This window comes from Pyrus communis, chromosome 2 (assembly GCF_963583255.1).
Source record: "Pyrus communis chromosome 2, drPyrComm1.1, whole genome shotgun sequence".
Classification (NCBI taxonomy): Eukaryota; Viridiplantae; Streptophyta; class Magnoliopsida; order Rosales; family Rosaceae; genus Pyrus; species Pyrus communis.
The window spans coordinates 17,207,104-17,233,561 of NC_084804.1; the positions used below are offsets into that span (position 1 = coordinate 17,207,104).

Genomic DNA, 26,458 nt, shown 5'->3' on the forward strand with positions numbered 1-26,458 from the left:
AGAAGGTGTTTTTTTAGCTAATATTGTTGATTACGGGCATGTTGTATAACCTTTCGAACCTTAGAACACAAGAAAGGAGAAGGTTGAACTTGAAAAAATGGCAATAAGGAGGAGAACGTAAAAGAAAGAAAATATCATTACTAAAACGTGCATGAGAATTGAGATGGACCATATTTATGCTTGGCTAATCCAACTAGGGCTATGCGATAATGTGGACCTAAATAAATTCCCACTCCAACAACTTCCAGCTCCCCACAATTTTCTTTTGACTTTTTGTACGCTCACAATAAAACAACATGCTTTCCCATTAGATAGTTCCAATGTGATCAATTTTACATCACATCCAAAGCTAGAAAGCAAAACAAACATCATTTCCTGTTCGTGAAAACATACAATTTGATGTATTTTAGTCTGATTCGGTTTAATTTGATGTATTTTAGTCTGATTCGGTTTAATTTGATGTATTTTAGCCTGATTCGACTTTATAAGATTACGTGTGATAATTATTTTAATCAGGCGGCCAGCCGATTCCTTTAATGTCACAAAGTTTCCTGCTCATATTTAGCTGTTTTTCAATTCTCATTGACTTTGTTTCCAAAACCCAAATTTAAAACGTTTAATTAAAAGAAACAATTGGCACAATTATCTGATATGAATAATCAAATCAATCTTCCAATGGCAGAATATGAAAAGCAAAATTAATTGAAAAAAAAGAGGCAAAAAGCAACACCATCTCCATCAAAGGGAAAGATGCCATGTCCTGTATTTTTCTGTTCAATTTGTTTTTTTTGGTTATCTAAAGTACAAACTAAAATCTAAATCCAGAGACCCCAAAAGGACAATAAATAAATAAACGAATAATTAATCAAAAAAAAAAAAAAACAATTTGCATCGAAATTGGTTCTGTTCACATTACCAAATCATAACATCATGCTGCTAAAGGCATTTCTCAGTCACTTTCTCCCTCTTTTTTTCTATCTACATTTTCCCGGAAAAGCAGCCTAGAAAATCAAAGCCTCAATGCTGGCCTTCTTTGGCGTTCTACAAACCGGGCAGTAATCCAGAACGGCCTCACAATCTTTGCATGAACACAGGTGCCTGCAGGGAAGAAACAGCACACACGAACTCCCAGAATTACATCTTCTGCAAGCCTTCATCTTTTCACCTCCTCCTCCATCACTCTCTCCTTCTTCTTCTCTGTAATTGTCACAGCAGGACTCTGCATCCTCTCCACCATTCACGAGGCAAAACATGGCCCTCTCCCTGTACTGTTCTAGTGTGTTGTTTAATGTCATGACCATGGCTTCGTTTTCCTGTGCCACTCTTTGCCATGCCTGGTTTTCTGCCTCCAATCTTCTGAGAAAATCTTCGAGCTCCATTTGTCTTCTGTTTGCTTGTGTGATTTCTTCGTCTTTCTGCTTTAAAAGTACTTGTGTCTTGGAGTCTATTTTCTTTAGCAGCATTGCGAGTTGCTGCTTTCTCTGCTCTCGCAGCATCATTCTCAATCTCTCACTCTGTTTTTACCAAAAAACAAAACATGGGAATTGAGTAAAAATACGTTCGAAAAAATAATCCAAAATCATGAAAACAAGTAATTTCAAGAAAAATGGATTAAACCCAAGTCATAAAATCACAATTTTTACTGAAATTGGGATGAAACCCAGAATTATGAAATCACAGTTTGTGATGAAAGTTGGATTCTAAATTCTAACCTGTAATCTGATGTACTGATCAATCTCTTGCCTCTGCTCGGCCGCCTGAGCTTCAAATGCTTGAGAAAAGGAGGAGGCCATAATGTTGCTGCTGTTGCTTTCCAAAGTGGGAACAGGAATACTGTTTTCAAAGCAGAGATTTTGATCCATTATCTGCTGCTGGTTTTGTAGTTGTAGTTGTTGCTGTTGCTGCTGAAATTGTTGTTGAAGTTGGTGTTTCTGTTGGACATTGAAACTAAACTGACTGTACCCACCAATACCACCCCCACAATTTTCCACCATCCAATCCTGTGAGCCAAACAATGGAAACCCAAGATTTTTCGAATACATCTGAGCCTCAATGGCCATATCTCAATCAACCAAAACCAACCAACCCAAAAGATCAAAACTTGAAACCAACTAACCCAAAAGATCAGGTTTTGAAACAAACCCTTTTCTCCAAACCTCTCAGTCTTTCTCCTCAACCTGTTCTTGCATCCAAAAACTAGTTTTTGTTTTTCACTGGGGCCTATGATCACAAGGGTGGTGGGCAAGAAGTGGGGAGCATCTATATATGGAGAGACCAAACCTAAAATAGTAAATAAATGAATGGGGAGTATAGAAAAATGGGATTGAATTGAATTAAAGTAGCAGGAAACTTGGAAAAGGAGGAGGAGGAGAAGATAGGATGCCTAGTTTGCTGTGTCTTTTCAAAGTCTCTGTTTTTTATATTTATATGGTGGAGAGAGGAGAGAGATGTATGGGACGCGGTAAGCAACAACGTACACATGCAGAATTTGTGACTAAACTATCGGGTCAGAGAGGCGTTTGCTTTTTAATAGAGAGAGAGAGAAAGAGAGAGAGAGAGAGAGATTAAACTAAATTAAACTAAACTAAATTAAATTAAATTAAAAAAGAAAATAGGAATTGAATTCCAAGTGGGTGAGAGGGAGAAAATTATTGGAGATTTGTCAGTTTGATCATCTGGAAAGGCTGGGGAGACTAGCCAGAATAGGATCCTTTTATTTCTCTTCTTTTTTAAGATCTTGGAAATGTCAAATAAATAAATTAATATCCTTTTCTTTTTCTTGTTTTGTGAAGATAAATATGTGTATCTTTTTTGGGCTCCTGTGTAAACCTAATGAGGAACATTACAACTCAGAGTGTAGGTGTCATCTTGCTAATTTGTCAAGTATTCTAACTCAAGTATTTGGTAAAACATAATTAGGGTTTTTGGGAAATTTGTATTAATCACTTAATGGCAATACTTATCTTCTTGTTTAAGGTGTTAATCGAGATTAAATGTAGGAGAACCTTTTGCAACTAACTCGTTTTCTTAGTAGGATGGATTTGTGTCGATGCATGGTAAGACAAATCCATTCGGATTATACCACGCCAAAAATGTTGGTTAATTTTTTTTTTTTTTTTGGTCAATTGTTTGAGTTTATGGGATTAGGATATCTTCAAATGTTTATCACTGTTTATACGGTTTGTATTGATATGGAATTGGTTTGTTATTGATTTCATATTTTGGCCTCAATTGAACCCATCATAATGCGTTTGAAATACTTTCAAATTTAAATTCAATTTTTGTAAAATCAAGTTAGTCATTTGATCTATTCAAAACCGTCCGAGTTGCACCCCTAAACAAGGTTGTTATTATTATGTTGCAGTTTCTTTTCCAATCCTCACAATTCCATGCGCATGTCAAACCTTCTAATTGTAGGAGTAGGAGATGTATCAAACTGATTTTGCATGGGTTTTGTAGTAAAAAACGGCAGGTAATTGGGACGTATTGTTTGCTTAATGCTGCTAAGAAAAGTACACAACTACCAATTACCTTAGAAGTCAAGGAAAAAAATTAATTGTCCACGACTACCTATTGAGAGTTAATATATTAATGGGTCTCTTTAATATATAAACCCTAATTAACAAGTTTCTATTGAAACAGGAAGATAATCGGTACGAATATTACGTGCACACCAACTCGATTAGAGATAAATTCTTGCGTTAATTAACTTAAACACATTAATCCAATACTATCCAGGAATGAAAACAAGATTATTACTAGACGAGCACATACGATTAATGAATAGTTTCAGCTAATATCCATTATAATTTTTCACACACGATAAAGAGGTTCATTGAATCATTAAGATTTGAAAGGGTAATCGTCTTAATAATTTGAATTAAATTAGTTAAGAGACACATATCTTTTTTACGATACATACTTCTTATATCTCAATCCTCATTTTAAACACCGCAACTGAAATAAATAAATTATTCACCTTAAGTGCAAAAAAATATGCTTTAAAACTCGAATATTATCACAATTCTTCATATAGAATGGGACTTGTAAAATTATAATACGTGTATAACACCAATTTCTTTTAGTAGTATTTTATTAATTGTGAATGGGATCGACCATCAAAGCAATTCATAATCTTTCCACCAACTGAAAGTGACGAGAGAGAAAAAAAAGGAAAACTTGTTCAACTCAAATTAATATCTGTAACCCTAAACTCTGTCAACTGCCATATCAAGCTTTTCTGCTACTAATTTTATTCTCAAAATTTGGAGCTGACACCTAGGAAATGATATTTCCTTTCACCTTTTGTTAAATTACCATGTCACTTGTCAGCAAGATCGAAAGGTTCAGAAGAACCAACGAAAATTCATGGAAATTAAAAACTCCAATTTATATTTATTTTTCTTGTTTTTTTCCTGCAGAAATTTACAGTGGACCCATGTGCTCATCACCCTCCAGGACCCATGAAGCATATGATCCCTTGTAATCTATAGGTGCAATCCATGTGAACCCATCTCACACTTCATTGACTAGGCATCTATATATTTATTTATTATCTAATATATATTATTGATGATCTGAGTGAATCTCTGAGTCTTTCTGTGATTAAAAAAGTTGTGCAAAAATCCAAAAGCAGATTTCTCTCCTAGTGATGTGTAGTGTTGGATGCAAAAGTCGTTTCTGCAACTTCCCAACTGCTTCTATTTGTTTTATAGCTTTCGGCAATGTGATATCGACGCGGTGCATCTGCATGTCCTATGCCCCCTCTCACTTTCCCCAAATTAGGGAGCAACCCCCCACCCAAGTCTTCAGAAGTTGACAAACTTTCAAGCCATTTCTTGTGAAATAAATTCCCAAATCCCATTTAATCTTTATGATAATTTTGAAAATGTACACTATATATGTGATTTTACGAGTATTATAACTCCAGCGAATTTAATTACATCAACATGCATGTATGTTACAAGATGTCTAAGAAAAACTTATGTAGGGATAGTTTTGTTGACAAATATTCCAGTTTGACCTTTACACCCTCATATTGTGTTATAGTACAATTTGATTTTAACGACTTATGTTATAACATGTAATTTAGTAACACTATATCGTGACATGATTGTCACATACTAAACGTTGAGAAACATGCACAAATAGAACTTGTAACAAATATTTAATTGAAAATAGAACTAGCAGGACACTAAGCAGACAATAACCCATGTATAAATCACAGTTTAGTGCCCTCTAAATATTTGTGCTAGTGTCGTTCTAGTAATATTTTGATTAGAAGTTTGTAACTGATTTTATTTGTAAATGACCTAACAATCTTGATAAAAGATGATATGTATTTAAAAATAAAAATTAGTAATTGATTCTAACCAAAATGTTATGTCACTCCACACAAAGTAACAACAATGGGGAGAGTTTGAAGATACGAAACGAAGGCAAGAGGTGCCGGTGGATGAGGTGCGGCGTCCAATTTAGGTTGAGGCACCTAATCCTAGCTGCTAGGTGCGACACTCAAGGTCAACTGTGATGGAGCATGGCAAACGACGACTGCGAGCGGAGGTTTTGGATGAGTGGCTAGGGATTTTGTGGGGATCTTTCAAGGGGACTAGTGGCTTTGGTAACTTTCCCTGCGAATCAAGTCTAATAGAAATTCTCATGATGTGTTGTTGGTAAGAGCAATTGAAGTTAATAGAAATTCTTTTTACTTCCCGTGTTTGTAATAAGGCAGCACATCTAGGAGCTTTTTTTGTTTCAAGGGAGGGTAGCCTTCATAGATGAGAGTGTGTTGAGGCATAATGATTGTTTAATACTTTGACCTCTAATGTAAACGTTTCTTATTCAAATCTAATGAATTTTCTGTCATTGAAACAAATAAACATGAAGTAACAATAACAATCCTACTTAAACTTTAATTTTTTATTTTAACTGAATCATATTTAAGTTTTCTCACAACAAATACATTGAATAATTATTCACAAAAATGGGTCGTTCGATTTATGGGTGGGAAGGCTCCCACCTCATGTCTCTGCATGCCTCAATTTATGACTTTCAATGGGTATGCGGACCCACTGAGACCTGGGGTGGTATGTGGACCGCCTGAACATCATTTGATGGGCATATTACCATTGATATGTGGGTCCAAGGCTAATGGTTTTTGTCAAGATTCACCTGAGTAGGTTAAAGGTCATCATATAATTCACAAACTATTGTATCATCTTTATTTGCCGTCCACTTTTGTGCGGCAGCCATGTTTTTTGTACCATTAGAAAAAAAAGACCTAATAGCTTTCAACTTTCCCAAGCCATTTTTTCTATGGATACGCGCGTACGTAGAATTATTAATCAATATTAAGACAATGGAGATCATGTGATTGATGTTTATAGACTTGACTTGGAAATATTATAATGGTGAGATTGGAACCAACGAACACCTAGTTCATAGTGAGATGATCAACTGTGTTAAGGACATTTAATATTACATGATGCGTTTGTTAATGGCATTTTCCATAAAATTATACAAAGTAATAAGGAGCCATGCCAGTCCTTTCAAAAGTGATGCTATGAATGACAGGAGCTGCAATCTTTTAACAATCATATTTAGTATAGGTAAAATGCGGGCATGCTGGTGAATTCAGGATTTGAATATTGAGGGTCTCGTTGTTAAAGGTTTAAGTTTGTTAGATGGAAACAAGTGAGGCACACACCAAGAATTTCAATTTGTTCAGTAAGGCATTTTGTTGAACAATTATTGGGCTTCTCATCGTCAGTTAAGCCATGCGTACATGTCAACATATATCAACGTATGCCGAAACAATTTGTCGAGTTATATTGAGAGAATCTGTCCAGTGTTATCGATGCAACTTGCTGGGTGTTGTAGAGATATGTCTAGAAGGCATTACATCAAACACTTACTGAGCACGAAAAGGTTCGAATGGTCATCGAAAGATCTACACACATGTACTTCCCAGCCTACGTGGTCTCTAGATCACCTTGGCCCCTATGTGGATCAACCCTTGCATGCTGAGAAATTAAACTGTACGTAAACAAATTCGTAAATTCCAAACACAATCTTTACAAGTGTAACAAATTTACTTAATTACATGTGTGATCTAGAAGTAATCTTTTTCATTTAGTGCTCTTTAACGACTTTATATCTTACGAGAAAATAACTTTTATGAATCAACCGCTTACATATGCGCGAATGATTATGGAGCGTATCAACTATCAAAAATTAGTAACTTGTAACTCGTCTTAGCATTTTCATTGAAAAAAAAAGCTTTTAAAAATGAATCACACTTTAATGGGAGAAGAGATCTTGCATGAACTTACAAGTAAATTGGTCTACTTGTATTTTATCAATAGGTTTTAAATAGAGATAGATTCTCATGTTGTGTTGTTGGTAAAGGCCTCCCCAAGTGTTCCTTCCATGTTGCTCCCCTCATAAAGGAGAAAGAGTTGATAAATGTGATAGACTGATAGTGTCATGTTTGATTTCACATTTTCTATACCTTGGAGTCCGACACACACGCAACTCATGTGAAGTTTCTTCATAAGCAACTACATACTCCCCCCCTTCCAATCAATCCCATGCTTTCTCTCTTCAAACTTGAAAAATGAAAACCCTCCTCTTTACCTGCTCAACCACAAAACAATGCAAAAAAGGGGGAGAAAAGTAAAATAAACGTATTATATCGAATTGTGACTTTTGGGGTGCTGCTCTCTCTCGTGCATCTTCGAGAATTTGACTGCATGGTTTTGTTTTCATTTGGTATCTGTCATTAGTCAGCGTGCATGCATGCATCCAAGCATGATTATCTACTTTTCTTTCTTCTTTGCTTTTATTGATTAATTTTAGAGCAAATCAACACGTCTGGTGCTCTGCTTTTTCAATCTTTGACGTGTAATGTTTCCTTCTTGTTTTTCAATCAAATTGAGCTCGATTCCAAAGCCCAACGAGAATTTGCGCCAACAATTTGTATGAACTTTTGACCTTAAAGAACAAGAAGTCTCTAGCTCCTTTATCCCCCTCTTATACAAAACTAAAGAATATGTATTTTCTTTTTGGTGTTATGGTATCGAACAATCAATCTAAATAGTTTCTTTGCCGACGTCCTTGTTCATGAGAATTACTGTTGAATAGTTAGAATGACCGATAACATAGTACCATTATATGGTGAATTGTCACACTATTGTGCACTTGCATTTTCATAAAGAGAATCATTTGAACACAACCTTTCTGACCTCATATGTACACACCTCTTTTAGTTACATAGCCGTTAAATTGAACAATACAAGTAAAATTAATGATCAAAATTATTAGGCGTGGCACAAAGTTAAAAAAATAAAAAAGTGCTGAGAGTGAAAATCTTTGAACATTTTGTATTAAACTTTTTCTAACACTAGAACATTCGTTTACAACACTATGCTAATATAAAGAGTCTTTTAATTTTCTTTAACATGATATTCTACTAGAATCTAATCTAATCTACAGATAAAGATTTTAGAGCTTGAGGGCATAAAATGTAATATGTCCACTATAGTCAATGTAACCATGTTCATGTATGCAAAAACTCAACTGCTCTATGTACGTTAAAACATGAGATGTGATTTTCACACACTCTTTTAGCTTCTCTCGTACTTTTTTTTTTTTTAATTTCTAGTCATTAAATTGCATAAACCAAATGAAAGATTAAAACAGATATGTGAGAAGCTAAAGGAGGTTGTGTTTATCATTTATCTCAAAAATTCATAAAACCTTTTTTTTTTTTTTTTTTTTTCATATCATGTTGGTTTTGTCCAAATGAATAATATAGGGTTGATCAAATCATATGAATCATATATCTCTTGTTATATATCGAAATGCTTTTGGACCTTTTCATGTTACTTCTTCTCTTGTCCATATTGATCGACCTATACATTTTTGGCTTCAGGTGTGATCCATTTAACGTCTTAAGTACGTTGTAATTGTGTTACCACCCAAGTCTCTATCACTAACCGGTGTCACTTTCGCTATCAACGCTATTTCATCGATTAATCTTTTGTTTTTTTTTTGGTTTTATCTAATCACTCGTATTATCTATCTACACATTCTCCTCTGTACTAATTTGACTATTTTTTTTTATTTTTTTTATTTTGAACGTTGTTGGTCGGCTAACAATTTCGTAGAAATTCTCATCTGTTCTTGTTTAGCGGTGAACAAATCCTAACCCATTTTTTCTACACTCTCGCTTAACATTTAGGCTAATCCATCAAGGAATTTATTTAATTGATTATTTTATTCTAAAGGATAAGACTAGGTTTTCTTATTATCTTTGTAATCTTGTTCTATTCTACTTATTACCTCCAAGCTCATTTCACATTACAAAAGTGATTTCTTTTCCACATCGGCTCTTGTTTAATTTTTTCGTTTGAATTGAATAGATAAAAAAAATGAATTGACTACAATACTTACATATATTTAATATAATTATAATTTAGCTATCAAATTTTTTTTTTTGAGCCATCTAACTATGAAATATAATTCATGTAAATATATATATTTAGTATGATCACCATCTAACTGTCGAGAAATGCAAATAAACAAAAAAAAAAAAAAGATACACTAAAAGAAAAGAGACGTATAAAAATCATTTCTTGTACATTATATAAAATCAAGGTTTTAGAAAACGCTAGGTGCTAGTTGGGCGGTAGACTAGGGCCTAGTGCCTAGGTGGATTAGGCAGAGTTAAGTAAATTTATTATATATCATATAAATAAGTGTGTGTGCTTGTACTTAAAAAATACATAATTTCACTGGAATACATAAACTGCAGAATAGAATAACATATAGATTATAAAGCATTTGAACATAATGAAAACATGGGGAACAAGTATATAATGTTTGTTCATCTAAGTATTCAACAAGTTTCTTGAATAATGTATTGATACAAATAAAATACGAAATGAAAGTTATCTATTTTCTGTCTAAGTGAGTAGTGAGAGCTGCGACCTAGACGGTCTAGGCAAGCGCCTAAGCAGGTCTAGGCGCCCTTTCTTAATTTTCAAACGCCTCAAGATTAATCGGGACGATGGTCAGTCACCTAGCGTCTAGGCTAGGTGAAGATTTTTGAAACAGTAGATAAAATCGTATTGGATCTCTGCATTGTCAATTGCAAGTCAGGAGTCGGGTCAAATTCTACTTTTTGGAGCCCAAAATTCAAGCCTTCCTGGGCCAAAATGAGGTGTAACAAACTGGTTGGTAGTAGCAGGCTTGGTATCTCCATCATTTATTATTAGCAAAATTCAAGCCTTTGTTCACTTTCATTGCAGAACATATAGGAATAGGACGCAGATGAAATTAAATATATAGTACTAGTACGGCAGGATATGGTGGATACCAAATTTAATTACGTTTACAAATCCTCATGGTTTTCTGTTTTAAGAAACTTCTTTAACCAATTCGCTGAGTCTTTAGGATGTCTTTTCAATCCGTCTTTAAAGTCGATATAGTTGATACCAAACCTAACAGTGTATCCGGTATTCCATTCCATGTTGTCAAACAATGACCATATGAAGTATCCCATCACGTTAACACCATCCCTGCTCAAAAATCCGAATCAAATACAATCGGATTAGTGAAATTATAGTTCAAATGAGTGAGAAGAAGTCATGCTTTCCTTAGGCTATGCACTTAGCTACTTACTCGATCGCTCTATGAATATAATAGATATGGCGATCGAGATAGTTGATTCTTTTCTTATCAGCAAGGGATTCCTCAATAGGTATGTTCGGATCATTGGGGTCGTCATATCCTACAACATGAAAGAGATTAGGTTATATAATATGTTTAACAAATGAGATGGCCAAAAAATATAGAAATGTGAACATGTTGATATTTGATGCTGTAATTACCATTTTCTGTGATGTAAATAAGTGGATTCTGATACTTTCGCTTTGTGTAAACCAATAAATCTCGAATTCCTCTCGGGTAAACATGGAGCCAGTCTGAAGCTCCCTGCCAAACCATTTAAAACACGGTACGAGGAGGTTAGTCTAATGATACATCTCTTTCAAATGTTGAACCAGTTACGAAGTTCGAATCACCCATCTCCATTTATCCAATAGAAAGGAAAATGCAACGTACCAGTGGACCGATAGGAACGCCATTATACTCGACTGCCACAACATCATGTTCCAAAACCTTGTAAGTATATATAGAGCAAATTTAGAAGAAAACTTGTTAGTTATTTCTGCTCACCTGATTGATTAACGAGAGCGTCTGTCTTGTAGTTTGGTTTTGCATCATTTTGATGAGGAACATTAGCTGCATAAGTTCCTGAGTAGTAATTTAGTCCAATAAAATCGTAAGAACCTTTTAGCATTGCGGATTGCTCTTTAGTGAACTTCGGCAATCGATTTCCAACAAGAGCTTGCATGCTGTGTGGATAGTGACCCTTCACCAACGGATCCATAAACCTAAATATCAAATCGAAGATTTGAAATATTACTTTTAACTTAAACACATATATGAGATTAGTTTAATCAAATTAGTAATGATTCCTTAATCTGCAATATCCATCTAATATCCTGTCTGTAATACACACACACACACACACACACACACATACCATCCATATGAAAAATCCAAAGCTCTTTTAGCTGCATCTTTGTCGTTCCTTTCTTCAGTCACTGGAACATACCAATCTGAGTTCAACGTTATCCCTATCACTCCCTTTTGTGATTTCTGTGCATTATGCATGCATGTTCAACATTTGATTGTTATTTGAATACAACCACACAAAAATTAAAATTAAGTATAATTAGCGGTGGTAACTCAAAAATTGTAAGTACAAGACCTGATATTTTTCTCTATATAACTTTACGGCTGCTGCATGAGCTAGAAGTTGGTGGTGTGTCACCAAATATGGCTCAGTCCCGGAATCTCCACCAAGGCAATTTAATTTTAACCAGTCAGAACATCGGCCTGGTGCATACTTCCCGGTTGTATAACCATTCTTGCTTACGCTTAATGGTTCGTTCAACGTGATCCAATGCTTAACTTTGTCACCAAATTCTCTGAAGCAAAGCTCAGCGTAGTCCTGAAAATCATCCCTGTAGTATATTATACAAGAAAATCAGAAAAAATGAAATCAGAACATGGAACTTAATCCTACACACTGGAAAATTCATAGACCATTTTCACTTACACAACTTTAGGACTTAAGAAACCACCGTAGTCATCCTCCAAACCTTGAGGAAAATCCCAATGAAAGATTGTGACAAAGGGCTTTAGACCTGCAGTTTTTAACAATTAATAATATATAGCAAAACTAAATACATACACTAATTAGTTTTTTCATAGGAGACGCACTGCATTACCATTGGCTAAAAGCTCGTTGATAAGGTTCTTGTAATATTTGATTCCTTCGTAGTTCACACCCCCACTTAGCTTTCCATCTGATCGAATACAAATTAAACAATACAAATGAATAATTCATAGAAAGAGTTAGACAACAATTACAATAATAAAAGTATGTAATCTCCTAATTTCCTGATTGTAAAAAGTAATTATATTAATGGTCTAATTACCTGGCAACAGTCTAGACCATGAGATCGAGAATCTGTAAGCATCAAGGCCAATGTCTTTCATAATCTGAACATCTTCCTGTAACAAAAAATTAATTAATTAATTAGAAAATCCAATCAGAATATATGGCATAATATTTAGAAGAAAGCATATATGTTCTTGTACCTTATAGAGATGATATTCATCAACGGCCACATCTCCAGTGCTACGGTCAGTTATCCGTTCTGATTTTTTTCATAAAAACATGCAAAAAATGTCCCTTTTCAGTTTTATTTTGAATTAAGTGATGGTTTTGTTACAAATTGATCAGACATGAATTAATAGAACAGAAGAGAGACCTGGATGATTGTGCATGTATGTATCCCATATACTTGGTCCTCTACCACCTTCATTTGCAGCACCTTCATACTTAAATTCACACGCATAAATATACATTAATTAAGGTTAAGCATATCTAATGAGAATCTTAAAAGATAAACAGTTTAATTAGAGGTATACCTGGTAAGCCGATGAAGCTGTCCCGAACACGAAACCCTTGGGAAAACTGCTCCGGTTGAGCGAGGCAGATGATTCATCAATGTTCTTTGCCTTGACGGATTTTCCACTACTTTTCAATGCACAACCAAGAACAAGTAAGAGGCCTAAAAGGAGGGTGCATTTTGCCATCACGTTTAAAATTTAATTTGCATTTTTCTAGAGTCTGAATTGGCCTTTGATTATATATACAGTGGAACTGTGGGCATGACTCTTGTCCATGTCATTAAAGCTGTTGGAGAAAAAGGAATGTGAGGCCTCTGGCCTTTTAATTGCAATTAGAACCGGTCAATTATGCGTAAAATCTGTTTTAAGTTAGTGAAATTGTGTCTTTATGTCTTTTTTGCTCAATAGATAAAATTCAAAGAATTAAAGAGAGAAAATAACTAAAAAGATCTAATTATAAGTCATTGGGTTAATCGTGGTGTGAGTGATGAATACGAATACAATAGAAATTTAGGATCTGAAACCCTCATTTGCATGATATATAATCTTTAACAATACTCGTACTTTTTACTAAATGTTATATATCTTAATCGCATATATGTGTTAAATCAGTTGGTCAAAATAGTGCGTCTATCTCACACGAAAGCGATTCACTTTTCTTGTATATTACAAAGTGAATTAAATATGTTACGCTTAATGAAAAAAAAAATTAAAAAACTGCTAGCTACTCTGATTATTCTTTCAAATTTTTGTTTTAACTTTTTATTAGTCTCTCTAGTCATGAGTTTCTCCATGTTGTGGTTAGCTGGTGCAACTTGAGGTTGTTCCGACACATTGAGCTAGCGACAAATTAGATAGCGAGGGATGCATGGAGGACCAGATCAGTGGGCAGCTGCCGATATTGGAGCAGAGCAGAGGTCCCTTCCGCATGAAGCAAAAGCAAATGCAGGCGCCACTCGTGTTTTTGAACTGTTGCTAGAAAATGGCATCCAGATAACGTTTAATTTGTTAGTTTTGATGTCCTTTGTAGAACAAAATATAATCGAGAAAAATATAGAGACGACACGTGAATTCTAGGGTAAAAATGATAAAATTATCCTCGAGTAAATACCTGAACTCCTACACGCGAGCAATGGACAATCATGACTCATTCAAGGTCAAAAGTGCTGAAAATAGGTAATTATTCAAAACCTATTTCATCTATCATTATCAAATCTTCTCCACAAGGTAACCCACAAATAATTCCTTTCAAATTGCATTAATTAGCTAATAAATTGTGAATCGCACCCAAAAAACCACCCAAGTGGCCGGCCACACCCCTATAAATATCACCCCATTTTCTCCAAAAACCCAAGTTGAATCCTCTTGCTAAATTCTCCAAACACTATTCCCTCAAAATTCTAACTTTGGCATCGGAGGTTCTTCAGCCAAAGCCCCCCTCCCAAATGCATCGTGGGCGCATGAGGCTCTTGGCCTTGACCTAAGGTGCTATTTGTTTTGTAAGTGTAATTTTATTAAGAACAAGAAGGTAGAAATTTGCATCCACACTCTTCAATTCCATGCCTTTGAAGTTTTATATTCAACAGACATTTGAATATGAGACATTTTTTTAATTTTTGAAACACTATTAAAAAGTAATTAATTTGTTTAAATGTTGTTTATCATATACCTTCACTTAGAATTTGTGAATGCTTCTATATTATTCTTCTCATTACAAAGAAATATATATGGTTGTATAATCCTGATCACTGTCATGAATTTCATTCACTCTTCTACAAAACATATTTTTTTAATTTTGACATGTATCCAACCTGTATAAAACATTATGTGAAGATTATAATTACAGATTCTTTGTAAAATTTTCAGAGAGACGAGATGAGAGCCCCACTTCCAACAAGGGATTTGTCACATCCCGGCCCGGGCCCCCACCACATCCTGAGCTTGACTCCACCGTAGCACGATATTGTCCGCTTTGTGCCTCGACCACGCCCTCACGGTTTTGTTTCTGAGAACTCACACAAGAACTTCCTAGTGGGTCACCCATCCTGGGATTGCTCTTGCGCGAACTCGCTTAACTTCGGAGTTCCTACAGAACTCGAAGTCAGTGAGCTCCCAAAAGGTCTTGTGTTAGGTAGAGATGGGAATATCATATAAGGCTTACAGGATCCATTCCCCTGGGTGATGTGGGATGTAACAATCCACCCCCTAGAGGCCCGACGTCCTCGTCGGCACACTTCTACCTAGGGATTGGCTCCAATGGTACCATAACAAACCAAAGTTGTAACCGTAGTTACGAGCAACTAAATTAGAGACAATGGTATGATACAACCATACTAATTGTGGGACGAGCAACATGCAACACGTCCATTAAGGTCTGAGTATTTCATTCAGACTAATCGTTAATCTCAAAGTGGTAATGTGATACTAGGCAAAATTCATTATTCATAATCCCCTTGAAAATTTCTCAAGGTTTGCAAGTGAAACGTATAACACGGTGAACCATAAATACATCCAGATGCCTGAACTAGCATAGAAGTCCAGAAGCTTCTCTCCTATAATACCATCATCCTCTGGAAGCAGCAGAGAAGAGACTGTGGTTGTCATAAAGTTTAAACTGTATGACCTCAAAATTTTTTCAACTCTAACCAAAAAATAGGGTGCGCTTAAACTAAGAATTATTTTCAAACACTTCAAGTGGAGCCTCAATTTTTTAATTCCTTTCTTATCTCCACATTTGATCAGATCACGAACAAGAGTTTTTAGACACGTTCTCCACTGAGAAATGTCAACTTCTTCCTTTACAACCTTTCTAGGAAAAGAAAATAATCTCATCCATTGAGGTCACATCTCCCAAGTTGGGTATCAATTTAATCAAAGTTTACAACCGAGGAATCTGGTATATAGTTGACTAACAAAGCTGAAATAATTTGGTCTCACTATCGAGGTAGATAAGAAGATCGCCAATAAGACCACTATGAATTCGTCAAACCATGGAGGTACAAAGGTTGGTTGGTTAAACCATCAGTTCGAAGTAAGATTTATATCGATCAATTTGCTAAAATCTAGGTACAAACCTAAGATTCAGTCTTTTGCCCTCGCAAATGGGTTTGAACTTCCCTAAATAAAATGTTTAATCCCTGATTGGATAAATTCCTAATTCGTAAATTTGTAACTAAGTTTCTCAATGACGTCAGAAACATTTGATATGAAGCAAGGAAAATTTGTGTAATACTAGGAAGTGGGTCGATGATGTGCATCACTTAACAATTTGGTGGTATCCCAGTAAGATTGGGATATGATGCTAAAAGTATACGTCCTTGAAACATACAATATTACTAACCAACTCTACGACACAAACTAAAAGGTCCACACAGTTTCCTCGACACTCAAATCACTCTAACAGTGAGACATTAACCCGTAATTTGATTCTACTATCTACCTATGGAAGTGATCGAGAGGTGGCTAGTCGAAGAGGTTTCGTTTACCTAGGTAGGTGATAAGGTAAAAACAACCATGAGTTTACTGTCCTAAAACAAAGCTTGTTCCTAAGCTTTCACGATCCTAGTTTATTCGGCTCAAGCGAAGTAGTTCATTGATCCTTGGAGGATTTGATTACTGTTTTTCGGGTTTCTACTACTCCCAAGATATGACAACTTACTCTCGCAAGCCCATTCTCTCCCATTTAATAAGTATAACTACGAAAGCGAAATCTGGGAATTAGCGTTGATTGAAAAATCCCAAGGCTAGAAAAAACCTTGCTAAAGATCTACTTTCAAAATGACTTTATCGAGAGTCGATCTTCCTCCTGAAGATCCAGCATGAACACAAGTACGTTTGAAAATATTAGTGCTAACAAGGACCAAAAGTAATTTCCCAAACATGTTCTTCCGCTGTGTGTTACCACTTTAGCACGAAATTGTCATATGAGACATTTCTAGAATCTTAGCAAAAGTAGACTTCGCAATAATTCTATTAGGTGATATTCTAACAATACTACCAAGAAATCAAAACTAGCTGGGATTTCCAATCTCAAAAAGATCAATATTAACAATGGAAGAATGATGATGAAATTGGTTGGTAAAATCTCTGGTGATACACGGTTATCAATACATTAACTTAGGCCATCAACTTACCTCAAATCTACACATTTCTTCCACAAGGAATAACTTTGTTTTAATTCTAAGAACAAACGCCAACATGATTTTCTTAAAAGTCGTCAAAACCACAAAACTAAATAAAAGCTAACATATTTTCCGTATTTGACGAGATGGCGAGATTCGAACATTAGGCACAAAAACCAAGAATGTTCACATCACGCGTGTGATGAACACAATACTGCCCAACTTATGCTCTGATACCAAACTGACACTTCCCGGCCCGGGCCCCCACCACATCCCGAGCTCAACTCCACCGTAGCACGATATTGTCCGCTTTGGGCTCCGACCACGCCCTCAAGGTTTTGTTTCTGGGAACTCACACGAGCACTTCCCAGTGGATCACTCATCCTGGGATTGCTCTCGCGCAAACTCGCTTAACTTCAAAGTTCCTACGGAATCATAAACCAGTGAGCTCCCAAAAGGCCTTGTGCTAGGTATAGATGTGAATATACATATAAGACTTACAGGATCCACTCTCCTGGACGATGTGGGATGTAATAGGATTCTTATTTATTTATTTTTCAAAAAATAGGGATATTAGTTGTGAGGCTCACATCACATCGAACTGCAACAATCCGAACTGGCTATTTTGTAAGTCTCGAATTATAGATCATCTATACAAAAGATGAAACGATTTCTCCATTTAATTTTTTACAATGAAATTTCAATGTTTCTTAGAACATAGTGTTCGTCAAAATTTTCACTCAATTAGATGCCTCAATATTTTCGATTTGGCTAAAATTTTGCAAGAATGATCTATGAGGTGCAACTTGAAAAATAGACTGTTTAGATAATTGAAGTTTGCTCTACAACTAATACCTTTTTTTTTCTTTTAAATGAAAATCTCCTTAGAGTCTGTTGTAATTAATGTATTGGTTTAAACAAAGATAAAAGGACAAAAGATGAAACGAAACTCTCATGTGAGGTGAGGCTGGTGAACCTTAAAAATTGCATGAGTACTCTTAAAAGTCTGTGTCACCATAACAAGAAACGGACGGTCAAGACAAGATCATTGCTTTTCAAACTTTAAATTAATTAAGGTCCTTCGAGGGACCGGGGGTGGTCTCACCGGAGGTCTTAGAAAAACATCTATGAAGGTCCTTCGAGGGCCCTCCAAATATTTGGGCACAGAAGACCGATCTATTTCTAGGTCTATATGTTCTATATTTTACGCAGTTTTATTTTTATTGTTAAACGTCATATATATACTTATAGTCTAAACAATTTCATTCAAGGACGGTGAATGAGTTGCAGGTTTGCAGCAGACTCCTCCTTAGAAAGAAGATCCATATAAAACCCTCTCTATTTCTTTGAACGTTGATGTTTTTGCTTTGTCATACTGACTTTTAATAAAATAGTACAGATTAAGGGAATGGACAAAAAAATAAAAAAGCTATTAATGGAGGGAACACATGTTTTTTCTTTTGCTTTTCTTTTCTTTTTATATAAATGATCTTGCTAAAAAGACACTTACGGTTTAGACTTGTAACTGTAATATATTCAAGTGAATTGCAGTAAGATCCAGCTAGCTAGTTTGGATACATGCATGTCCTCTTGTGCGAAGGAACATGCAGACTGCAGAGCCTAATGATTATTTTCACTAGCTGGAAGATTATAGTATGAAAACCCTTAATTAATTAAGTTAATTATTTGATAAGCTGACAGAATGCGACTTCCGCATGTTTTAAGTCCACAGACAAATAAATCCAAACTTTAAAAACTAATCGTATGATGAATTAGGTATTACTGGCACTGGCTAGATTCTTGATAATGTATAGCTGAGCTTTCACATTTAATCCGACAAAATAGTATTAGGCTTTCAAAGCTGTGAGACGACGTCTTTTTTTTCGGAGTAGAATTATCTTCTTTTTTTTTTTTTCTCATCTTTCATTCCTTTTTATTTGAACGATCACGGTCAAATCATGTTAGCATCTTATATTAATTTTTTATAACAAGAGAAAAATAAAATAAAAGAATATGAGAGGAGATGATAAAAGAGAATGTGAAGAAGATAAAAGAGAATCCTACCCCCTGTTTTTTCGGATAACATGAAACATCGTCTTTATTATAAACAAGGAAGTAATCAAATCACAATGTAATACTGAGAACAACGGAGTCCAAACTATCAGCCAAAAAGACGTACACATATTAACATATATCACTACTTTATTGAACGGTTTGTCTTTTTTTATTTTTATTTTTGTTAAATAATAGATTTTGTTAGATTAAATGTTAGATTAGCTACTAATGGAATTCGAATCCACGCCGTCATGTAAAGACACAACACATTTCCACCACGGTAGTAAATAGCCACTTGCTATTTTATTGAATGGTTAAAATAGGGAGAAACTTGCATGCAATACACACTTCTCTTTTTTATCCTTTTACTCGCATAATTAAGTATACGAGAAGAATGATAAAAATAGTATACAACATGTTTACGTGTTAAAAAAGAGAATATACGACTCGTTACATACATATACCTTCACAGAACAAAAGTTCGTGATTAGAGTATTTTGGTCATGGAAATGAGTGGGTGATGTGAAAAAGGCCTCCTTGTGCGCATGATATATACCTGCACAGAACAAAAGCTAGCGATTAGAGTATTTGGTCATTGAAATGAGTGGGTGGTGTGAACAATGCCTCCTTGTGCGGTTGATATATACACCTTAACATAACAAAAACCAGCGATTAGAGTATTTAGTTGTTGAAATGAGTGTGTGGTGTGAATACCTCCTTGTGCGCTTGATGTACACCTTAACAGAACAACAGCTAGCGATTACAGTATTTGATCGTTAAACTGAGTACAATATGTGAACAAGGCCTCCTTGTTTGCTTGATATATACGGATTAGGATCCTCTCCTAAGCAAAGGGTGAGAATCCTCCTGACCAAGCCCATCGGGTCGTTGAAATTTTATCCAACGGTCACAAACAGGGGGCCTCTCTAAAAGTTATAATAATTGTAACCGTTGGATAAAATTTCAACAGCCCGATAGACTTGATCAAGAAGATCCTCACCCTTTGCTTAGGAAAAAATTCTGATCCGATATATACCTTCACAGGACAAAAGCTAGCAACTAGAATACTATACATAAGCCAATTGATATGGCACATCGTGCAGTACTTGTTACCGTCTCTATATTTGTTGTCCCTTTAAAGTTTCATTTTTCAAGATGAACTCCCTCTCAAAAGGAGCTAAAGTTTAACAAGTCTACACTTCGGACGTTGTGGTATAAGCATGCGGTCCAAAAGGAAGATGGAAGTGGGAAGGACCAAATTAGAGTAGCATCCTCAATGTGGCCAAGTATGGGACCATGTGTTCAACAAAAGGAACAACATACTAATGTTATGAAGACTAAATTTGAAGACTAGATTTGCAAACTAAATGATGTGTCACCAATAGGAATAAGTACGGTTATCAACGTTGAAGTAATAAACCAATCATCAACTTCCATGTCCTTTAGTTTTCAAAACTTTGTCTCCAAATTTAATCTCTCTAGCATTACTCCAGCGTTATATCATCAACTACTACTTACGAGCATCGTCTCATTAATTTTAATGAATCATTCTTTAAATTCAATCTATATTGAAGGTGTAAATGAGGATGATTTATTTTTTATTTTTTTTAATTTTGAACGGATTAAACCGAAAAAAAAAAAAAATCCATCTTATAATCACCACTTGGAGGGGTTGAAATTTCTTTAATAATTCATCTTCTACCTTTAAATTGGTCACAAATTTTTTTTATTTCTATGTTTTAACATGCCTTGATAATAGTGGCTTATCCATTTCAATTTAATCCTATACTAAACGATATCATATATGTGTATATATATCCAAACACTCAAATTTAATTAATTTCGAACGCCTAACCGAGTAGTTGATCGAGAGATTTTTCAGTGTGACTGGAACACAGAGTAATACACCACATGTTACTATACCAATGATAGAATATGTGTGCTAATAAGTTAATAACTTAAAAAATACAATTTTTTCACCACTTATATAAAAACAAGTAGTGTACCATGTTCCCGTCACAATGAGAACTTTCTCTAGTTGATCAAGCAAAACTCGAGTATTTGAAGTTATTTGGAGTTGTTTGCAAGGGAAAAAGATCATCTCCTTATCTCTTCCACCAAGGTCACCGGATCAAGTGATCCGGGCTTTTGAAATTTCATCCAACGACCTACCTGTTTTGATCCCTTAAAAGGTGTAATAATTTTTGGCCGTTGAATGAAATTTCGAAGGCCCGAATCACTTGATTCGGTGACCTTGATGGAAAAGATCTAGAGATGATCTCTTTCTGTTTGCAAGTATTACTCTTTATGCCCTTCAAATATCAAAATAAACGAGGAATATCCATTACCGTATACATAAATGATTACTGTCACATCCTGGCCCGGGGTCCAACACATCCCGGGCTTGCTCTACCACCGTAGCACGATATTGTCCGCTTTGGGTCTCGACCACGCCCTTACAGTTTTGTTTATGGGAATTCACATGAGAACTTCCCAGTGGGTCACCCATCCTGAGATTGCTCTCAGTCAAACTCGCTTAACTTCAGAGTTCCGACGGAACCCAAAGTCAGTGAGCTCCCAAAATGCCTCGTGCTAGGTAGGGATGAAAATATACATATAAGGATCACTACCCTGGGCGATGCGGGATCTTACAATAAACCTGACTCTGATACCAAATTGTCACATCCCGGCCTGGGGTCCACCACATCCCGGGCTCGCTCCACCACTATAGTACGATATTGTCCGCTTTGGGCCCCGACCACGCCCTCACGGTTTTGTTTCTGGGAACTCACACGAGAACTTCCCAATGGATCACTCATCCTGGGATTGCTCTCGCGTGAACTCGCTTAACTTCAGAATTCTGATGGAACCCAAAGTCAGTGAGCTCCCAAAAGGCCTCGTGCTAGGTAGAGATGAGAATATACATATAAAGATCACTTCCCTGGGCGATGTAGGATCTTACAATTACTCACAACCACACACCAACTAAAGTTGGACCAAATTTACTGCTTTGCATAACTAGGATATACTTTATTTTTTTTAATCTAAATTACCTATTAATAAAATTCTCGTTGTCAACTAGAATTCCATGAAATTACTATTTTAACTTTCTCACCAAAATTAAAAATATGGACAATTTAGTAATTACGTAAACACAAATTTCGTTGTTTTATAGCAACCTCACAGCCAAGTTGGCATAGAATGCGGTATTTAAAAATTAAGAATAAAATAACAAATGAAAACAACATGCTCACTTAAAAGAAATTGCTCATCATTGTCCAATTTTCCTAACTGATTTTTTTTTTTAAATTTTAAAAACTAATCACACTTCTTAATTAAAAAAAAAAAAAAAAAAAAAAAACAAAACAAAAAAATTGTTCATACACAGTAGGTGGGCATTTGCTAGTTTAGAAATAAGAAAACTTGAAAACAAAACATTTTCTTCACTTAGACCCATCTCCAATCTTTGGGTTAAAATCTAAAATTTTTAACCCAGAAATTTAGGTTTTAAACGAGAAACAATTTTTGTGCTCCAACTCTTTTGGCTTAAATATTTAGCCTGAGATTCTTAAAGAATTAATTTAAGATAATTTTTTTCTTAAAGTAACCTTTTGTTAAAAAAAATTATGTAGAATATCCTAATTTAATTTTATGAACATTTTTTTTTTGTATATTGATATTTTTACACTAAGGGAAGATGAGTTTGGCTAAGCCACACAATTGGTAGCCTAATTTGGTATCGAATTCACCATTCATGAGATTCGAACATAAGACCTCTCACTTCCAAGTGAAGAAGAATACCATCAAATCGTAGTACTGAATGACAATTTTATGAACATTTGAACCTAAAAGTATTTAGATTTTGATAAATATTGAAAAATCACTAGACTGACATCATGAAACTCGTAGAACACTATAAAAGAATATGAAACAAATGAAAGATTTTTTTTATAATTATTTTAACTTTTGGATTTAAATTTGAATTGATAGATTTCATAATTGTTAGATTTGATGAATTTATAAACATAAAACTAAAAACAAAATACACATATATGTGGGCTAGCCCATTCACCTAAAAAAAAAAAATTTAGGCTAAAGTTGTCCTAAAAATAAGTTTTCGGTTAAAACTCATAGTTGGTTAAAGATTAAAGCTGATTAAAATAAATTTAAAACCTAAAATTTAAGTTTAAGTTCGAAAGTTGTAGTAAGTCTTATATGACAAATGCACATATTTATAATTCATATGGTATTCGTGCAATGTAAAACAAAGATTCAGTTCTCTTTCTCCGAGTCTCGATTTTTTAAATATAATTTGTCTCGAAATTACATTTCTCAACACTAAAAAAAGAAAATGGGAAAACAAAATATGTCGTTGGACGGTTGGACCACCGTCTCGGAGTCCGAACTCATCCATATACTGTCGCGAATCTACGCACGAAAGATCCCGGTTCCCCCGCTCTGTCCTCAACAGGTTTGAACACACGGTTAGCCATGCTGTAGCCTGTGGGATCCCATCCTACCCCATCATATTGACGCTCCGGTCCCACCACCCCATTTAACCGGACTCAACACAGCGGGTCCCACTCTGGCCATTTACTTCATGAGTGTGGGCCTCACTCGCAGCTCCGCGCCCAAATCCCCGGGCCCCACATGGGCGGTGCATGGATAGCCTCGTCCACCCTCGTCCGTAGTCGATGCATTCGCCCCCCACTAGATTGTCGACACCAGAGCCTTAAGGACACGTGTCGCGAAATCAGATTAATAAATCTTTCTGCCTACTGCTGACAGCAACTGACGACCCAGATCTTCTGATGGAGCATATGGACGATGCAGATTATTTTAAAATTGCAAAATATCCCAAGAGGCTTTTGCTTATAAAATTGGAGCAGCCCCTCTTCTCTTTTCTACTAACTTATTTACCAAGTCCAAATATTTCCTCTCTGAAAATCGAAAACCAAAGCTTTGGAGATATTTTTGAGTCCTTATTTCCTCACATCTTCAACAAACTTCTGTTGTGCAAATTCTGTTCGAATCCAAAAGAGTTAAAAATGGGTGTTTTGGATCATTTTTCTGATCTATTTGATTGCTCAAGTGGGAGTTCCAGGCTCAAGAAACGCAAACAATTCCAGGTAATTCTATATTCTCCTTCTCAACCTTTATCTATTTCTGAGTTTTTTTTTTTTTTTTTTTTTTTTTTTTTTTTAGCTGAAAATACGAATCAAGGCGACGCAAGACTAGATCTCAGTGTATCTTGTCAAAAATGCTAAACTGCCACTTATAATGTTTGTGGGTTTTGAGATCTAGCAAGTATTTTCAGCATTTTTTTCTTGGATCTGAAAACAAGTAATTATTTTTTGTAACCTGTTCTGCTTTTTGCTTTTCTTGTTCATAGGTCAATCATTGTTTCTAGATTCCCAACTTTTTTGTTGGATAAAATCCATTTCGTTTACTCTTTAGAGCTCCATCCTACTGTCTCTGTTTTTCAAAGAACAGTACCCAGTAAAATCCATTCTCCAATCGCCACGTGTACAATGTCACGTATGTAGTTTACTTATACATGGAATTGTTTTGTGTTTGATCAGACGGTGGAGATCAAGGTGAAGATGGACTGCGAAGGATGCGAGCGGAAGGTGAAGAGATCGGTGGAAGGAATGAAGGGCGTAACGCAGGTGGACGTGGACCGCAAGGCCCACAAGCTGACGGTCGTCGGATACGTGGATCCCGGCAAGGTGCTGGCGCGCGTCGCGCATCGGACGGGGAAGAAGGTGGAGTTCTGGCCATACGTCCCCTACGACGTCGTGGCGCACCCTTACGCCGCTGGAGTGTACGACAAGAAGGCGCCGTCCGGGTACGTGCGGAACGCGCAGGACCCGCAGATGAGGAACCTCGCACGTGCGAGCTCCACGGAAGTGCGCTACACCACGGCATTCAGCGATGAAAATCCCGATGCGTGCGTTGTGATGTGAGCTGTCACTTTTGCGACGTGACATGTGGAATCTGGAGTTTAATTAAAAAAATGTTTTAATTTGTTTTTTGATATGTCAATGTTATAGGTGTGCTTTGCATATTCTATTTTTTTTCTTAATTTTTTTTTAGGTTTGTCGCGAAATCAAAAGTGTGAAATTGGGTATGTGTTGGTCTATGATTGTATGTCTAGTTGTTTTTGGATGTTATAAAAGATTTTAGATATTTTAATTGTAGATTGATCTCCTTTATTTTTAATTTCTTTGGTTTTTTTTTTTTATTAAATGTCTAAATCAAACAAAAACAACGAAAAATTGGACAAGGTGCCAGAGAGAGAGAGAAATGTTTCCGACATTTTAACAAATTTGTTCTTGGATAATCTTCTCCAAACCTAAAAAAAAAAAAAAAAACCAGCCAGGTCAGTAATCTTTAAAAAAAAGAAGTAAAAAGTCGAGTTGGTAACACGAGTTATAAATCGATGTACTGATATAATAAAAACATGTGTTATAAGTGAATTGATAACTTAGGAGCGACCTATAACGTGTTTACGCACGTTACACAATAATTTTGGGCATGTTGCATATTTCCTGTATTGAAGTATTTAGGATGAATGATTGAGAGCAGTTGGAAAAGTTGTTTGGCACCTAAGAAAACATACAACGCACTTGCCCACAATGATTACTTAATTGAAACGAGCTAAATTATGGTAGCAATCGCAGATGGCACTTCGTTTTCAAGGGCTGGATTCAGTGTTAAAATCATTAATTGCTTCAATAATTTTAAGATAATGTCTATGCCTGCCGAAAATTGGACACAAACTTTTACCTAAATTCAAAATAGTGACAAATAATGCCACTGTCTTTGAATTTCTTGGGAAGAATAGTATGTGATTGACAAACAACCGCCCATATCTTGGCGTAAAGTACCTCCAGCCAATTGTGCTAAAGATCAATGACTCGTTTGAAAGTGTTTTTAATTGATCGAAATTACTTTCATAAAATACAAAGTATTTTTATAATCCAAAAACATTACGTTTGTTAAGTGCGTTTTTTTTTTTTTGGCGTTACTTTGTCTTAATATTAAGTTTTAGAGAAAAATACTCTGTCAAATTATCCGTTTAAATTTCAACTATTGATATATAGGGTCACTCTCAATGTTTGGCGACACAAACAAATGTGATAAGAGTCATTATCAACATAAGATTATGCTAACCTCAGTTGCTCAAGTATGGTCCCCACAAAAATGGGCTTCTATTACTCCCGTTGGGCCAG

At 35.5% G+C, this 26,458-nt stretch overlaps 3 protein-coding genes across 3 annotated transcripts; 1 reads left to right on the forward strand and 2 right to left on the reverse strand.

Moving 5' to 3' along the window:
* Window positions 1-749: 749 nt before the first annotated feature.
* On the reverse strand, window positions 750-2,425 carry LOC137726965 (probable BOI-related E3 ubiquitin-protein ligase 2). Its single transcript, XM_068465911.1, has 2 exons — window positions 1,713-2,425; window positions 750-1,514 (listed from the first exon to the last, which is right to left on the reverse strand). Exons 1-2 carry the CDS (start codon window positions 2,058-2,060, stop codon window positions 1,002-1,004), a joined length of 861 nt encoding a protein of 286 aa, XP_068322012.1. The 5' UTR covers window positions 2,061-2,425; the 3' UTR covers window positions 750-1,001.
* Window positions 2,426-10,234: 7,809 nt separating this feature from the next.
* LOC137726037 (beta-glucosidase 12-like) lies at window positions 10,235-13,298 on the reverse strand. Its single transcript, XM_068464894.1, has 13 exons — window positions 13,066-13,298; window positions 12,906-12,975; window positions 12,733-12,791; window positions 12,570-12,645; window positions 12,360-12,437; window positions 12,188-12,275; window positions 11,837-12,092; window positions 11,609-11,724; window positions 11,239-11,456; window positions 11,125-11,156; window positions 10,893-10,995; window positions 10,684-10,792; window positions 10,235-10,580 (listed from the first exon to the last, which is right to left on the reverse strand). Exons 1-13 carry the CDS (start codon window positions 13,231-13,233, stop codon window positions 10,394-10,396), a joined length of 1,560 nt encoding a protein of 519 aa, XP_068320995.1. The 5' UTR covers window positions 13,234-13,298; the 3' UTR covers window positions 10,235-10,393.
* Window positions 13,299-24,128: 10,830 nt separating this feature from the next.
* On the forward strand, window positions 24,129-25,423 carry LOC137725712 (heavy metal-associated isoprenylated plant protein 26-like). Its single transcript, XM_068464480.1, has 2 exons — window positions 24,129-24,352; window positions 24,806-25,423. Exons 1-2 carry the CDS (start codon window positions 24,272-24,274, stop codon window positions 25,187-25,189), a joined length of 465 nt encoding a protein of 154 aa, XP_068320581.1. The 5' UTR covers window positions 24,129-24,271; the 3' UTR covers window positions 25,190-25,423.
* Window positions 25,424-26,458: the final 1,035 nt, after the last annotated feature.